Here is an 18004-nt window from a genome sequence, read left to right on the forward strand (position 1 = left end):
TGTTTTCTGATTTTAATTTTAATCATAATTTCTATTTTTGCCTTCTTTTAATTTTCTGCAAACCACTTTGAATTGCCCTGTGTAAGAATTGTGCTTTATAAATAAACTCTCCTTGCCTTGCATACTTCATCACAACATCCTGTTTTGGTGAGCAAAGTCTCATTTCGGCGGCAGAATTTTCGGTGCATCAGTAGTCAATAGTGCGCAAATAATAGGCTTTATGTAATATTTGAATATATCATTTTCGTTCCAAAGACATAACGATTTTTGAAGGACCAGAATAGACATTGTGGTGTTTTACTTCGTGTTACGTACATTGGATACGTTGTTCATGTAAGTGAGTTGAAAAATAAAGCTAACTTAGGTCCACGTTGATGTCCATGTTGCATTTACTTAACAGACGTACAAAAGATAATAACCCTCCCTAATATATCACACTATTTCATACAGTATATTACTTAAAGCATTTTTCACGTATAGAAAAACACTAATTTTTAAGGTGTGGCGACTTTATTTTATTGTATAGTGCAGGCGTCACCAACCTTTTTGAAAACAAGACCTGCTTCTTGGGTAGTGATTAATGCAAAGGGCTACCAGTTTGATACACACTTAAATATATTGCCAGAAATAGCCAATTTGCTCAATTTACCTTTAATAAATAAATCTTTATATATATAAAAAAAGGATATTTCTGTCTGTCATTCCGTTGTACATTTTTTTTCCTTTTACGGAAGGTTTTTTGTAGAGAATAAATGCTGAAAAACCACTTAATTGAATGGTTTAAAAGAGGAGAAAGCACGAAAAAAATGAAAATAAAATTTTGAAACATAGTTTATCTTCAATTTTGACTCTTTAAAATTAAAAATTCAACCGAAAAAAATTAATAGAAAAACTAGCTAATTCCAATCTTTTTGAAAAAAATTAAAAAATAATTTATGGAACATCATTAGTATTTTTTCCTGATTAAAATTAATTTTAGAATTTTGATGACATGTTTTAAATAGTTTAAAATCCAATATGCACTTTGTTATAATATATAACAAATTGGACCAAGCTATATTTCTAAAAAAGACAAATCATTATTTCTTCTAGATTTTCCAGAACTAAAATTTTAAAAGAAATTCAAAAGACTTTCAAATAAGATTTACATTTTATTCTACATATTTTCTAGATTTGCCAGAATATTTTTTTTGAATTTTAATCACAATGAGTTTGAAGAAATATTTCACAAATACTGTATTCTTCATCGAAAAAACAGAAGTTAAAATGAAAAATTTAATTAAAATGTATTTATTATTCTTTACAATAATAAAAAAAAAATACTTTAACATTGATTTAAATTGTCTGGAAAGAAGAGGAAGGAATTTAAAAGGTAAAAAGGTATATGTGTTTAAAAATCCTAAAATCATTTTTAAGGTTGTATTTTTTCTCAAAAATTGTCTTTCTGAAAGTTATAAGAAGCAAAGTAAAAAAATTAATGAATTTATTTAAACAAGTGAAGACCAAGTCTTTAAAATATTTTCTTGGATTATCAAATTCTATTTGAGTTTTGTCTCTCTTAGAATTAAAAATGTTGAGCAAAGCGAGACCAGCTTGCTAGTAAATAAATAAAATGTAAAAAATAGAGGCAGCTCACTGGCTATTTTTAGAACAGGCCAGCGGGCTACTCATCTGGCCTTACGGGCTACCTGGTGCCAGCGGGCACCACGTTGGTGACCCCTGGTATAGTAGTAGTAGTAGTGATTTCCTTGTTTATTTACGGAAACTGTTGAACTTCCTTTGTTTTGACTTTATCGATTTGTGCATGCAAGTGACGTCGACCCACATTGGTACCCCTGCGTGTTTATTTAGTCAGATAAAGATCACAGTTTACTAGCAGTGTAAACAGTCAGCTGGAAAAAATTTGATTCAGAAAAATATTATTTGGGCTACTTTGGCCTGCAGTGTAAGGAGAGTATTCTGTGGCTCATCTGACCAGATAATTTTGTTTCTCATGTTGTGAGAGTATTACAGGTGTACAGTATGTTGGCAAACTTTTAACTCGGAAATGGCTTCTTTTTGGCCACTATACTATAATATACAGGCCTGTTTGTAGGATTTCTGAATAGATAGTTGTCCTTCTGCAAGGTTCTGCTTTCTCCACACAGGAATGCTGTGGCTCTGACAGAGTAACCATTGGGTTATTGATGATCTCCCTGACTAGACTAAGATGAGTGCAGCAATGTACAGTTACACCCTAGATGAAAACCAATGCTTTCATCCGATCTGATGGAACTTGAGAGGTGCTGCAAAGAGGAATGAGCAAAACTACCCAAATATAGGTGTGCCTAGTGTGTGGCATTGTATTTAAAAAGTCTAAAAGGGGAACTGCACTATTTGGGGAATGTTGCCTATGCAGTTAATGGGAGACACGGTTGTAGCCTTCAGAGCCCTCTAAAACAACTTCAAAACCCTCCATCAATGTTTTATATACACACTACAAGTATTTATATAATTTCATAATGGACAAGTTCATAATAATATGTGACATATACAATATTTACTGTGTTTTGGTCATTTTAAGCATTGCCGGAACTGATTTACTCAAGTACATTTATTTTCGTTTCCATAGCACTGCACTTCTGACTTCCGGCAACAAATGTGTGTTCCTACTTCCGGAAGCAAACTCAAGTATGTTACCATGGCAGACATGGTAACAGACAACACATATGGCTATTTTCTGGAGAAATAAGGATTCACAACTTTATATTTTTGAAGCTAAACATACGGAGAATGAACTACTGCTTCTAGAAGCAAGCACAAAGAAGAAGGTGAATTGTTGAAGCAGACAGAAGCCGAGAGAGTGAGGTCGACATAACTTTGACGCTGTAAATGTGGAATTTGGAGCCAAGCTATTTCAACATAAATGGAGTGCTTACCCAAAATAAACCTTGAAAACTCCCCTGGCTAGCGGGACCAAATGCACAACTGTCCATCGAGTTAGTCACTTTAATATTTATCATGATACATTCAGCACGTAATGCGTTTTATTACAACTATATACACTGTCCAGCTAGCTGTGTACAAACAAAACATGAAATGTGGGCTTGACTAATACTTAAAGACATTGTAATATGATTGTTCATGTTTTCCAGTCAGTACAGATTGGTGTCCTATTGCATTGTGTTGTGAATTACAAACTCAAATGGGATTCGGGTGCTGACGTACAAGTGAGCTGATCGTTTGCTGTAGCTAGCTTTTACGGCTAATACCGATGTGTTACTCCGTGTTTTCTCTTACAGTAACAATGTCAGTACAGCTTGGTTATTCTACAGGGTACCGAATGTAAATTAAGCATTTGTGGTGCTTTTTTTTAAGTTATTTAGAAGTAGAATTGATTGCTCCCATTAGCTGCTTTGCTAGCCACCGAGAAAAATTCAATTTTTACATGTTAAACTGCAAAAAACAAAAAAAAACCTTTTGTCCTCTTGTTTCTCATAAGGATTGTAAATGATAAGCACAATTCCAAAAAAAAGTGCAGTTACCCTTTAAGGCTGTAATTTTTGCCAAAGGTGCATCAACGTAGTATTGAGCAAAGGCTGTGAATACCTATGTACAAGTGATTTTTTTTAAAACTTTTGATAAATTTGCAAAATTTTAAAAGAATAACTTTTTACGTAGTCATTATGGGGTATTGTCTGTAGAATATTGACGACAAAAATGAATTCATTTAATTTTGGAATAAGGCTGTAACATAACAAAATGTGGAAAAAGTGAAACGCTCTGAATACTTTCTGGATGCACCGTACCAGGAAAAGTGTAATCATATTTCTATTGCACCATTCAGCCTACTCCAGATTAGTAATACCACATCTTCTTATACCGTTGAAATGCAACATGCACAGTCCTGCAGTAACTAAACCAGTCTCCTCCATACTGGACAGTCGTTTGTTAAAATGCAAAACATCACTAAGAGAGTTTCAGCATTTAATTCCTAGCATATTATCCTAGTTTTAGTAATTATGACTTAGTAAGTGCAGAATTGGAATTTTCATAATCAAAAACATATATTTTGATGTATAAAACAAAAAAAATATCACTATTTCATCATTAGAATGTTTGATAAAAAATTAGGGCTGGGCAACGATTAAACATTTTAATCGAAGTTAATCGCACTATTTCTCCGATTAATCACGATTAACTGCATTGTATACGCAAAGCCCAATAATGAATTCAAAAGTAGTGTGTAGTGCACCTTTATTGGAATATTCTCCCACATGAACAAAAGCGACAAAACATTTGTTGTTCAAACACAATTTAAATCAGTCCTTATTAAACAGTAGCAGTTAAATAGCATATTTTATGAAAACCAACTCAAAAAATGTAAATACAAACAATTAAGCTTATTGCCACTGCCAGGGTATTTAAGTTATCCTGTTTGTTATGGAAAATAAATATAATCTACATACAAATCTCTGGGCCACAATCATAACATCTGAACAGGCAATTTCTAAATTAACAGCAGAAACATTTTTTTTTTATCAGGGATCTTATGTTTAAAAAACCTATATTATAGGTAGTGGGCTGTTTTAGGGAATTTTTGATCAAATTTTCCGTAGTAGCAATATTAATAATGTTGTGTTTATTCTGCGTAGTGCACTTAAAATAATTATGACCATATCTAGGAATTGATATGATGGGAATTTTCCGATTGTTTGCTTGGTGCTTTGACAAACTGAACGCATCATATACATGGTACTATATTGAGGTGTTATGAGCCAGGGAAAAAAAGAACTACCCTACCCAGCATGCAACAGGAGTGACGAGCATGCGCGGTAGCCCGGTATAGGTTGTGTCGCCATGACAGCATCTTGTATGTTGTGATATGCACGCTCTGAAAGCAAACGTTAAGAACTCATCCAACACGCCTCGTCTGCATTATTCATAAATAGACAGACAACACATATACTCCGTTGCTTCACAGGCCGCTGGATGTAGCCGGCAAAGTATTCCCATGCTAGCTAGCCGGTCTAGCAAGCACGCGTCATTCAGTCCAAAACGGCCCAATCTATCCACATTCAGAATTGTCTGGCGGTCGTAAGTGATCCTGGAGTGACCACGCTGTAAGCCAGCGATGAAATTTGCAGAATTGTCCGGTATTTTTGCCAAATGTTCCATCTTTACCAGGAGCCCCTCGTCCGGGCGACGCCATCTTGTTAAGAAAAGGTGTTAACAAAATAAAAGCATGTAAACAACATACGCAAATGTGCGATAAAATAATTGTCGGCGTTAATAGATTGATGAGTTAACTCGTAATTCATCCATCCATTTCCTACCGCTTATTCCCTTTCGGGGTCGCGGGGGGCGCTGGCGCCTATCTCAGCTACAAACGGGCGGAAGGCAGGGTACACCCTGGACAAGTCGCCACCTCATCGCAGGGCCAACACAGATAGACAGACAACATTCACACTCACATTCACTCACTAGGGCCAATTTAGTGTTGCCAATCAACCTATCCCCAGGTGCATGTCTTTGGAAGTGGGAGGAAGCCGGAGTACCCGGAGGGAACCCACGCATTCACGGGGAGAACATGCAAACTCCACACAGAAAGATCCCGAGCCTGGATTTGAACCCAGGACTGCAGGAACTTCGTACTGTGAGGCAGACGCACTAACCCCTCTGCCACCGTAATTAACGCATTGATTTGCCCACCCCTATAAAAAATATATGTATCTTGTAACAAAGACAAAAGTAACATAACTAAAAAAGTTAGTATATCTGTGGGAAGCCTGTAGCTATAATGTTTTTTTTTTTAATTGAATTTTATATTCTCAGTCTAATAAAGAAGAGGTGTTTACCATTAAAAGTGACATGAAACTGGCACGGCCGTGGTAAATGGATGTTACATCCGTCTCCCAGGCAGCATCCCAACAAAACAACCCTTGGACACTACCATCACCATTCTCACCCTTCTGAATTATAGGAGGGAAGCGAGAACGAGAGACTGTCAGCTATCTCTGTAAGGCAAGGTTTGCTCAAGGCTATGTCTCTCTCTGCTTCCATTACTCAGCAGCAAAAAAAATAGAAATAAGTGTGACTGCCCATCAAACAGCTCCCAGAGCACATGTTTGCAATTCAGTTAGGACAAGGCTGTGGTTTATCGAAGCACTTCCAAACGATGTCTAGGTTTTAAATGAGCTGCCTTGCTTTCTTTGGGTATTTACTTTATGCCGGATGAGATGGTGCTATAGTAACTTTTGTTGCCAGATTGAAGTGTGGAAAGGTCAGATTACGTAAATTATTTAGTATGGTTGAAGTATTTTTGTAAGTGTAGTTCAGTTCAATTTTAGGACTAGATAGAACAATCCCATGATACAAGATAACGTGAGTAGAGTGGAAATAATAGGCTACCTCCTTCAGCGCTGCCTCAGAGCGGTTGTGGTGTTAGACCTGGTTGGGTGGGATTGCAAGATGGGGGGCAGAGAGGAGGAAGGGTAATGGTTGTCAGCTTCATTGGGGTCATCAGGTGGGCACCCTCCTTCACCGGCATTTCAATGATAGGCCCACGACACCTCCAGAGGGCTCATCGGCAACACCTGGCGTCCCAGGTGAGCCCCCCTCTGCTTTTAACCATTATGTGATATAGGTCTTACTACATCCCCAGATGGTGTCTCTCCTCTTCACCCACAGCCACCGACTGGCTGTCTCTGCTGCTCCTGAGAGGGCTTTGATGGTGTTTCGCAGGGTTTGGCCTCAAAATCCGATGTCCTTAAGCAGCCTGATTGTTGTCTGGCCCACAAAACCTCTGCAGCCAACTTCCACTGGGCAGACCTTGACTTTCCATCCATTCTGCTCAGCATCAGCTGCCAGTTCGCTGTACTTAAGGCTTTTGCGTTCGAATGCCTCCTCCACAGCAGCCTCCCAGGGAACCGTGAGTTCTATTATATACACAATACGCAGTGAGGAGGACCAGAGCACAATGTCTGGTCTGAGGTTTGACATGGCTATCTCTGAAGGAAAGCAGAGCTTTTGATCAAGATCCACCGCCATTTTCCAGTCACGAGCCCTTCCGAGCTGGCCTATGTCTGTTATATGGCCGTTGGTGGACTCTGCACCTTCTCGGATGAACTCTCTTGTGGCTGTAGGATGTACTTTTGGCGGGGGCAGGGCATTGATCTTCGCTCTTCTGGCCTCTAACGTGGCTGCTAGGCACTTCAGAACCTGGTTGTGCCGCCAGGTGTAGCGCCCTTGTGACAGACTTGTCTTGCAGCCAACGAGAATGTGTTTGAGGTTAGCTGGAGATGGACAGAGGAGGCATGTAGGGTCCTCTGCATACCACTGTTTGAGGTTGGAGGGGGAGGGAAGGACATCATAAGTGGAGCGTAAGATGAAGCTGATGTGAACTGCCTCCATGCCCAACAGCGCCCTCCATGAGAGCCTTCTCCTCTCGACTCCTTCCCAGCTCATCCACTGTCCTTGCTTAACTTGTGAGATAGCCTTTGCACATCTTGCTGCCTGCTCATGCCGACGTACCTCCTCTATAACCAGCCGCATTATGCCACAACGGTCTGCTCTCACTAAGGCCAAGGCCTCCTCTTCCCTGCTGCACGAGGCCAATGATGTCTCTGTGCCTAAGATCCTCCTTTGCTTGCAGAGTAGCTGCCGCTGCAGTCCATTTCCTTCCGGTCACCAAGGTAGGAGCTGTTTGGGCAACGCATGGGTCGCGAGACTCTGTTAGCGTCATTTCCAGCCTTACCTTTGCACACTTAAACTCCTCTACTAGGCTGGAAACAGGAAGCTCCAGAACACCTCTTCCATACAGTCCGATGTTACTGAAGCATTTGGGAAGACCCAGCCACTTCCTAGCAAATGCACTAACCATCCTCTCCAACTTTTCTACCTTTGTGGTTGGTACGTCATAGATGGTCAGAGGCCACAAAAGCCTGGGTAGCAACCCAAATTGGAGGCACCACAGCTTCAACCGGCCAGGGAGCATGGTCTTATCGATGTTTTCAAGGCCAGTTATAGTATCCTGCTTGAGCTGGTCCACCTGCCCCGTGTCCTTGAGGGTAGCATGATACCAACGCCCAAGACTCTTGACAGGCTTCTCAGACACTGTTGGTATAGCCTCCTCACCCACGCAGAATCGATGTTCCATCAGCTTCCCCTTCACCACTGAGATGCTTCTGGACTTGCTTGGTTTTATTTCCATCCGGGCCCACTGGATGTTTTCTTGCAGTTTGTTCAGCAGCCGCCTAGCACACGCCTTGGTTGTGGTGAGGATGGTCATATCATCCATATAGGCTCTGATGGGGGGAAGACGAAGACCGGATTTAATCTTTTGACCTCCTACCACCCACTTAGAGGCCCGGATGATGACCTCCATAGCCATTGTAAAAGCAAGAGGTGAGATGGTACACCCTGCCATTATTCCTATTTCGAGTCGCTGCCATGCTGTGGTACACCCACCAGTTGTCAGGCATAGCTGTAGGTCCTGGAAATAGGCTTTGACAAGACCAGTTATGGAATCCGGGACACTGAAATAGTGGAATGCCACCCAGAGGAGATCATGAGGAACTGACCCAAAGGCATTTGCTAGGTCCAAGAACACAACATGGAGGTCTCTTCCACCCTTCTTGGCAGCTTGAATTTGACTCCATATCATGTTCGTGTGCTCCAGGCACCCCGAGAACCCTGGAATCCCTGCTTTTTGCACCGAAGTGTCAATGTATTGGTTCTTTTCCAGGTAGGTGGACAGCCTGTGAGCCACTACACTGAAGAAGATTTTGCCTTCAACATTGAGAAGGCTGATTTGGCAAAACTGGCTGATGTCCACAGAGTCCTTTTCCTTGGGGATCAGGATGCCTCCTGCCCTCCGCCATGCAGTTGGAATTGCTTGTTTCTGCCACACCACCTTCATCAGCCTCCATAGAAAGTGTAAAACTTCTGGAGTTTTCTTATAAAATCGGTATGGAATTCCATTGGGCCCAGGAGAGGATGCCGCTCTAGCTCGTCGTACAATTCTCTCCACCTCACTCCACTTCGGAGGGTTAGTGTCCAGTTGGTGTTCTGGGGACTCTATTGGTGGCATGTCCGGTGGGAGAGTTTTTGGTCCGCTCCGCTGGGTGTCAGTGTGGTTCTGTTTGTAAAATGTATCTTTGCCTAAACACATACATAGTGTATTGGCACGTTGCATGTCTGAATTGTTTTCACTATGACAGCTCACTAAGCAACAGAGACTAACAGAAAATAGTAATATCTTAATTGAGACACGTCATTTTTTTTAGACCGATAGAAAGGTGTTTACTTCAGGTGTGGCTTTTAAGTGGCTGGCTATTGAAACCTTGCACATCCAGATGGGGTTACACACACACATGCATGCACACTCTTGTGTAAGTGTGTGCAAACAAAAGTCACAATACAGAGGTAAATTTTTCCACCCCACAGTGTCTGTTATCCTAGATTTACAAACTGGGGGCGTATGGTTAATTATGCTCTTGTTTGCTCAATCATATGCATGCAAACACACGACACTAAAACATTTCTCAGCCTTAGGGTTTTGTGGTTTCTTTGCTGCTCATTTAAGCATCACTTTCCACCGTGCTTCATGTGTTTCAATGATAAAATCTAATATAGATTTGAAAATGATTACATAATAAATGTAGACTCCACATGCACTGTGTTGTGGCTGCCCGTGTTTATTAGGCCATTCAGTGAGGACTTGAAGAGGTGTGAAGGTGTCAGTCAAACAAGTTATCCGCTCTCTTGCACGCATTAGTTGTAAATACTGTATTTCTCTTTCGCAACATTTGACTCAAATGTGTCTGTTTTATCATTTCAAATGATAACTACAATTACACTAGTTGAACACAGATTTCTGCTAGTAAGTCAGAACTAAAGCACTTCAGCACACCTGTGGACTAAGAGAACGTGTCTGGCTTAGTGTCTAAGCTATTTCATTGGTCATTTAGGGTTAGAGTAGGACATTCTTGTTTACTTGCCATCAAAATTCAATTTAAAGCAGTGTGAAATCTTTTACAGTCGTGTAAATTGTTGCCTTGTTGCTGCATATTATATATTGTTGGGATACTTTTGATCACAGTGGTCAGTATGAACACCAAGTGAACCAGTGTAATAGCTGTTTGGTTGGTAAACCTCACTCCCTAATGCTTAAAGAGCTTGCCCTGGAGATCGAGTCAACAGCTTGGGTTTTAACTTGATGCCTAGCGCTCTCAAACTCTGATTCGGCAGACCCAGGTTTGAGCCCTGGGCAGAACAGATGCAGGGGCTGGACCAGGCGGTTCACTCCATGACAAAAATGTGTGACACCATGTAGTACTTCCTTTAACCTATTAACCCTCATCCTTCCTTGTTTTTGCTTCTTTTTTCTCTGTTTCTTCATCTTCAGCTCTTGGAGTACATTGGCAAAGGAAAAAGCATAATGGATGTGGGTTTAGCTCAGGCCCGACAGCCACTTACCCCCTGCTGCCATTACTACGAGGTGGAGATCGTTGATGCCAGGGAAAAGTGCTACATAGCTCTGGGTCTGGCAAGGAGGGTGAGCTTGTTTATATCATAATTGCCAGTATTTTTCCTAGATGTTATACAGTATATGAGTTATTTTAAGGCTGCATGAATAAATATTGTGCTATGTTAGTTGTGTTTCTTTTCCAATAAATGGTTAAGGTAAGTGTTACAGTGACGGAAAACTAACCAATACCTGAACGGAGTGCAGGGTATGTTTGAGGCATTGGCAAAGTGTTCCAAAGACATTGTGTTGGGAATGTTGAAATGTTCATCAGTGTATGAAGTATATGATGGTACAGACTGTGTCAACTGTCTGAATTTCAGACAGACGTTAAAGTATGGAAATATTCTCTCTTCTATTTTTAAGGCTATTCCATTATTTGATAGAAGCAACATTTTCTTTCTATTTCCCATTAGATATAAGTAATACAGTGCGATATTACAATATACATCATATAATGACAAAAAAATGTATCGTACGTATTTTTCGGAAAAAAGCTGTTCCATAATAATGGCATTGCTAATGGCGTTATTTTTTTTTACAGTAACGCGTAATCTAATTATTTACTTTTATGTATGTTACAACGCCGTTTCCGATAGTTTGATGGAACGTGGCCAGCTTCTTTGATGCGGACAAGACTTTTTTAGAATCCCAGCAAGTTCTCTTTAGGAAGTAGCTAATAATTAGTGCAAGCGGCAGCCATCGCATGCACACAAACACACACAGGCGTGTTACTACTACTACGAGGGAATAATGACCATTTAATAAAAAGACAATCATCAACAATAACAATCTGATGATACCCTGTTTGTGTACAATGAAAGAGACAGCCACTGTACGACATACCTATCTGTTGTTGTTGTTTTTTTTTTTATTTATGTCTGGGTTGAGACTGATGTAACTGCTGCCACAATCAGTACGTTCTCATGCACTAAATTAGTCTGATTTCTCAAGTAATTGGTTTCTTCTATTTTCACAACTACTGTACATGTTCTGTTTCCATGCTCTATCCATAATGTGACTGTTGGCCATATGTTGTGTGCCTCTCGTATACTAGGAGGCGATTTTGGCCATTTCAACTTGTTAAGCTATGTGGAAATGTAACTACAGTAGAAGTACAGAATTTTACATGCTTATAATAAGTGACTGTCAAGCTCCGGATCTAACCGATAACTACAACTTTCCACTGCTACTTGCTGTTGAGTGACACTATTGTGATAATCAGATACCTACAAACTGAACTGCTTTGATTATTTACTGTTAATACAAACAGAGTTATTTTAAATTGCTGATTTACATGTCAATGATGTTGTCTCAATTGTTATATATGGACGTAAAATGTTTACATTACTAAATATAGTATGAATAACAGTATCTCCTTTAGCCGGAATGTGCCGGCGTCATGTCACGTATTTAAAGCGTGTTCTACGAGAACAGTCTGACACATATTTAACATGTAGGTTTTTATATTATTTATTTAAAAATATCGACTTATTTTAGCTTTTATATCTTTGTATTATTGTTTGCATAAACTGTCCCCTCACGGACTGGGTGTGCCTCGCCTGTCTGCTCTGACGAGAATGGAATAGACGTAATTTGCAATTGCACTTATACCGGTAAGTACAAAAAAATTTGTTTTCAGTACCAGCTGTCTAAGAGCAGACATTCAATAGACAGGGAAAGCCTTTGTGGAAAGGATCACAGCAACGCTGCTTGTACGTGGACATTAGAGTGTTAGGCGCTTTCCGAAATGTCTCCAAACATCCCCCCAAAAGTGCAAGATTTGTCGCTTGTAGCTTTTGAGAAAGAAAGTTACGAAGTGGAATTGGAATGATTCTACATTTAGCGAGAAAATCTGCAATTTGACAACACTGCGCTGAGGGGTGTAAAAGTAAAAACGCAAAACCCGCCTTAGGTTGCTTCTGATTTGTTTACATTGCGTGGTACTCTCATATTATGTCATCACAGAAATCTAAATCAGCCATATTTTGAATCAGATCTGCAAGCAATTGATTCATGATTTTCCAACCGTACAACGACCGATTCGTACCACATAGAATCCAGACGCTCGCCAAACAACGTATTCCTACCTCTGAAGTTAGAATAGGTTTGTACCGATTATTTTGTACACACCTATATAAATAAAGCCCAAAACCAGTGAATTTGGCACGTTGTGTAATTCGGAAATAAAAACAGACTACAATGATTTGCAAATCCTTTTCAATTTATATTCAATAAAATATACTGCATAGACAAGATAATTAAAGTTCAAAACTGAGAAAAAAAATTTTTTTTGCAAATAATTATTAACTTAAAATGTAATGGCAGCAGCATGACATTTTTACACTGTGTTACATCGCCTTTCCTTTTCACAACATTTTATTAAACTTTTGGGAACTGAGGAGACCAATTTTTGAAGCTTTTTAAGTGGAATTCTTTCCCATTCTTGCTTGATGTACAGCTTAAGCTGTTCAACAGTCCGGGGTCTCCGTTGTCGTATTTTACGCTTCATAATGCGCCACACATTTTCAATAGGAGACAGGTCTGGACTACAGACAAGCCAGTCTAGTACCCACACTCTTTTACTACAAAACCACGCTGTTGTAACTCATGGCTTGGAATTGTCTTGCTGAAATAAGGAGGGGTGTCCATGAAAATGTTGTTTGGATGGCAACATATGTTGCTCTAAAACAGGGGTCACCAATGCGGTGCCCGCGGGCACCAGGTAGCCTGTAAGGACCAGATGAGTAGCCCGCTGGGCTGTTCTAAAAATAGCTCAAATAGCAGCACTTACCAGTGAGCTGCCTCTATTTTTTAAATTGCATTTATTTACTAGCAAGCTGGTCTCGCTTTGTTTGACATTTTAATTCTAAGAGAGACAAAACTCAAATAGAATTGAAAAATTCCAAGAAAATATTTTAAAGACTTGGTCTTCACTTGTTTAAATGAATTCATTTATTTTTTTACTTTGCTTCTTATAACTTTCAGAAAGACAATTTTAGAGAAAAAATACAACCTTAAAAATGATTTTCAAACACATATACAGTTTTAACTTTTAAATTCCTTCCTCTTCTTTCCTGACAGTTTAAATCAATGTTCAAGTATTTTTTTTTTTTTGTTGTAAAAAATAATAAATACATTTTAATTTAATTCTTCATTTTAGCTTCTGTTTTTTCGAACAAGAATATTTGTAAAATATTTTTTCAAATTTATGATTAAAATTCAAAAAAAATATTCTGGCAAATCTAGAAAATCTGTAGAATCAAATTCAAATCTTATTTCAAAGTCTTTTGAAATTATTTAAAAATTTTTGTTCTGGAAAATCTAGAAGAAATAATGTTTTGTCTTTGTTAGAAATATAGCTTGGTCCAATTTGTTATATATTATAACAAAGTGCAGATTGGATTTTAACCTATTTAAAACATATCATCAACATTCTAAAATGAATATTAATCAGGAAAAAATTACTAATGATGTTCCATAAATTATTTTATTTATTTATTCAAAAAGATTCGAATTAGCTAGTTTTTCTCTTAATTTTTTCGGTTGAATTTTCAATTTTAGAGAGTAAATGTATATATATATATATATATACAGTATATATATACATATATATATATATATATATATATATACATACATATATATTATATGTACATATATATTTCCGTATATATATCTACAAACCCGGTTGAGAAATTGTGTTATATGTAAATATAAACGGAATACAGTGATTTGCAAATTATTTTCAGCCCATATTCAATTAAATGCACTACAAAGACAAGATATTCTATGTTCAAACTCATAAACGTTATTTTCTTTTTTTGCAAATAATGATTAACTTAGAATTTCATGGCTGCAACATGTGCCAAAGTAGTTGGGAAATGTTATGTTCACCACTGTGTTACATCACCTTTTTTTTTAACAACAATCAATAAACTTAGGAAACTAATTGTTGAAGCTCTGAAAGTAGAATTTTTTCCCATTTTTGTTTTATGTACAGCTTCAACAGTCCGGGGTCTCCACTGTCGTATTTTACGCTTCATAATGCGCCACACATTTTCGATGGGAGACAGACAGGTCTGGACTGCAGGCAGGCCAGGAAAGTACCCGCATTCTTTTTTTTCCGAAGCCACGCTGTTGTAACACTTGTCTTGCTGAAATAAGCAGGGGCATCCATGATAACTTTGCTTGGATGACAATATATGTTGCTCCAAAACCTGTATGGACCATTCAGCATTAATGGTGCCTTCACAGATGTGTAAGTTACCCATGCCTAGGGCACTAATACACCCCCATACAATCAAAGATGCTGGCTTTTGAACTTTGCGCCTATGACAATCCGGATGGTTATTTTCCTTTTTGTTCCGGAGGACACCACGTCCACAGTTTCCAAATATAATTTGAAATGTGGACTCGCCAGACCACAGAACACTTTTCCACTTTGCATCAGTCCATCTTAGATGAGCTAGGGCCCAGCGAAGCCAGCGGCATTCCTTGGTGTTGTTGATAAATGAGTTTTGCTTTGCATAGCAGAGTTTTAACTTGCACCTACAAATGTATCAACCAGCCATAGTTACTGACAGTGGTTTAATAAAGGGTTCCTGAGCCCATGTGGTAATATCACTTACACAATGATGTCGGTTCTGGATGCAGTACTGCCTGAGGGATCAAAGATCCGTAATATCATCGCTTACGTGCAGTGATTTCTCCAGATTTTCTGAACCTATTGATGATTTTACTGACCGTAGATGGTAAAATCCCTAAATTCCTGGCAATAGCTCGTTGAGAAATGTTGTTCTAAAACTTTTCGACAATTTGCTTACAAATTGGTGACCCTCGCCTCATCCTTGTTTGTGAATTACTTAGCATTTCATGGAAGCTGCTTTTATACCCAATCATGGCACCCACTTGTTCCCAATTAGCCTGCACACATGTGGGATGTTCCAAATAAGTGTTTGATGAGCATTTCTCAGCTTTATCAATATTTATTGCCACCTTTCCCAACTTCTTTGTCACGTGTTGCTGGCATCAAATTCTAAAGTTAATGATTATTTGCAAAAAAAAATGTTTATCAGTTTTAACGTCAAATATGTTGTCTTTGTAGCATATTCAACTGAATATGGGTTGAAAATGATTTGCAAATCACAGTATTTCGTTTATATTTACAGCTAACACAATTTCCCAACTCATATGGAAACGGGGTTTGTATTTATGTATATATGCTTGGGTTTATATGCATATATATATTTATACATATACATATATTGGCTGTAGTTTGTGAATGTGAGTGTGAATGTTTACTATCTGTCTGTGTTGATCCTGTGATGAGGTGGTGACTTATCCAGGGTGTACACTGCCTTCCACCTGAATGCAGCTGGGATAATAGCACCTGGTCTCAGTTTGTGTCGTTATAAGTAGGATTGTTATGCACACACGGTACAAAATCTGTTCCTATTAAAGCACGTATATTTAGCTGTGCTCTGCTCTGTATGGCCAGGGAAGGAATGAAAGAGATGTGACTCCTATCTTTTCTCAAAGTCGTCTTGCTCTTATTCATCACATCTGTTCGCTAGATGTGTTTGTGTTCTGGCAAGATGATGATCCACATATTGATTTCCCCTTCCCAAGCCTTATTATAAACTCTCCCAATCTTAAAATAATACATTTCTGTCATGTTCTGCTTTTTGCCTCATTCAAATATTTTTACAGCTACGTTGAGTGTGGTATTGCCAAATATTTACCTGTTTGTGTGCAGGGCATCTTAGTTACTTACTGCCCTTCATGACTCCAATAGCATGTAGAACAGCAATGAATGTCCTCCATTTCTGTTGGTCCTGGGCCTTTTTCTGAATAGTATCTCATGTGTTATTTAGGTCCTTCAATTCGCTCTCTATTTTCTGCGCCAGGTGTTCTTGGGTCGACCCCGCTTTCTGCTCCCTTCAGGTGTCCGGTGAAGAGCTACAAAAGTGTTCTCAGGACAATGGTTCCCATGTCCTCTTTTTTACATTGGTTGAATAGTTCTTCATTTGTGATTTTGTGAGGCCAGAACATTTGAAGGATCTTTCTGAGGCTCTTTGTATGGAAGACTGAGAGTTTATTAAGGTCTTTCTCTGTCATTCTCCAGCACTCCGATCCATTTAGCAAGGTGGAAAGGACAATGTGAGTGTGAAAGTTGTCTGTCTATCTGTGTTGGCCCTGCGATGAGGTGGCGACTTGTCCAGGGTGTACCCCGCCTTCCGCCCGATTGTAGCTGAGATAGGCGCCAGCGCCCCCCGTGACCCCAAAAGGGAATAAGCGGTAGAAAATGGATGGTTGGAAAGGACACAGCTCTGGTATAGTCTCAACTTTGTTTTTGTACTTTACAGTTGTGATCTTCATATATTGTTCAACATTCGGAAGGACATGTTTGCTATGTTTTGGCGGTTTCTAATGTCATTTTCTGCTCCCCCATCACATCTAACAATGCTGCAAAGTTTGTTGAATTCCTCTGTAGAGATATATTTTCCATGTATTTGTACTGCCAATGGATTTGGGTTATTTAAAGTTGTTACTTCTGTTTTGCCTTCAATGATCTTCAGGCCAACTTGTTGTGCAAACTCACACAGGTGTGGCGTCTTTGCTTGCATGTGCTGGTGTGTATGTGAGATTAATGCAAGAACATCTGCAAAATCAAGGTCTTCCAACCTGGAGAAAATTGACCATCTGATACCTCGTGGATGATCTTCAGTTGTTTGCCTCATGACCTTGTCAATGGTGATTATGAAGAGAAGGGCAGACATGACACATCCCTGTCTAACTCCTGACTTTTATTCACTACAACTAGCTGGTGGTCGCTGCTGGCATTAGCCTCCCTCATCACTTTGACATCAAGGAGTGACTGTCCCGGTATCGTTTATCAGGTTGTGGTTGTGGGAAGAGTGTACCTCCCATGACCAAATCATTGGCAGCACAAAGCTCACTCTGCCTTTCACCATCACCTCTCATGGTTCCACAGCCACCTTTTCCCATTGCGCTCTCTCTGTTTGTTTTGTAATCTCCTACTTTTGCATTTAAGTCTCTCATTACAATTTTTATGTCATGTCCTGGAATGCCACTTAGTTCAGCTTGTACCTGATCGTAGATGTCATCTTTATGGAGATCATCACTGTCATTTGTTGGAGTGTAACATAGGAGAATTGTTGTGTTTATTTGTTTTTCTTTCAGCCTAATTTTGATGATAGGTTTCCATTCCATTAAGCTTTTTTCAACTCCTTTACTCAATATGATTGCAACTCCCTCGTAATGTAGGTTATCATCTCGCCCGTAGTGCAACACAGTCTCTCCAGTGTTGGTAATGATATTTACGGATCCTGTCCATCTACATTTGCTTATTCCAAGAATATCAATCTGATAATGCCTCATTTCTGAAGTAACTTGTGCTAGCTTCCCAGTTTCATACATTGTACTCACATTCCAAAAAACAATCTTAGTTTTACATTTGTTATTTAGGAATTC

At 39.1% G+C, this 18004-nt stretch overlaps 1 protein-coding gene across 1 annotated transcript in view; it reads left to right on the top strand.

The window, feature by feature from the left end:
* Positions 1–18004, top strand: part of spryd3 (SPRY domain containing 3) — a 126958-nt gene that overhangs the window by 22864 nt on the left and 86090 nt on the right. Inside the window, 1 exon segment of the mRNA XM_061904341.1 lies at positions 10388–10537. Coding sequence (XP_061760325.1) covers positions 10388–10537 — 150 coding nt within the window.

Source organism: Nerophis ophidion, linkage group LG06, assembly GCF_033978795.1.
Source record: "Nerophis ophidion isolate RoL-2023_Sa linkage group LG06, RoL_Noph_v1.0, whole genome shotgun sequence".
NCBI classification, from domain to species: domain Eukaryota; kingdom Metazoa; phylum Chordata; class Actinopteri; order Syngnathiformes; family Syngnathidae; genus Nerophis; species Nerophis ophidion.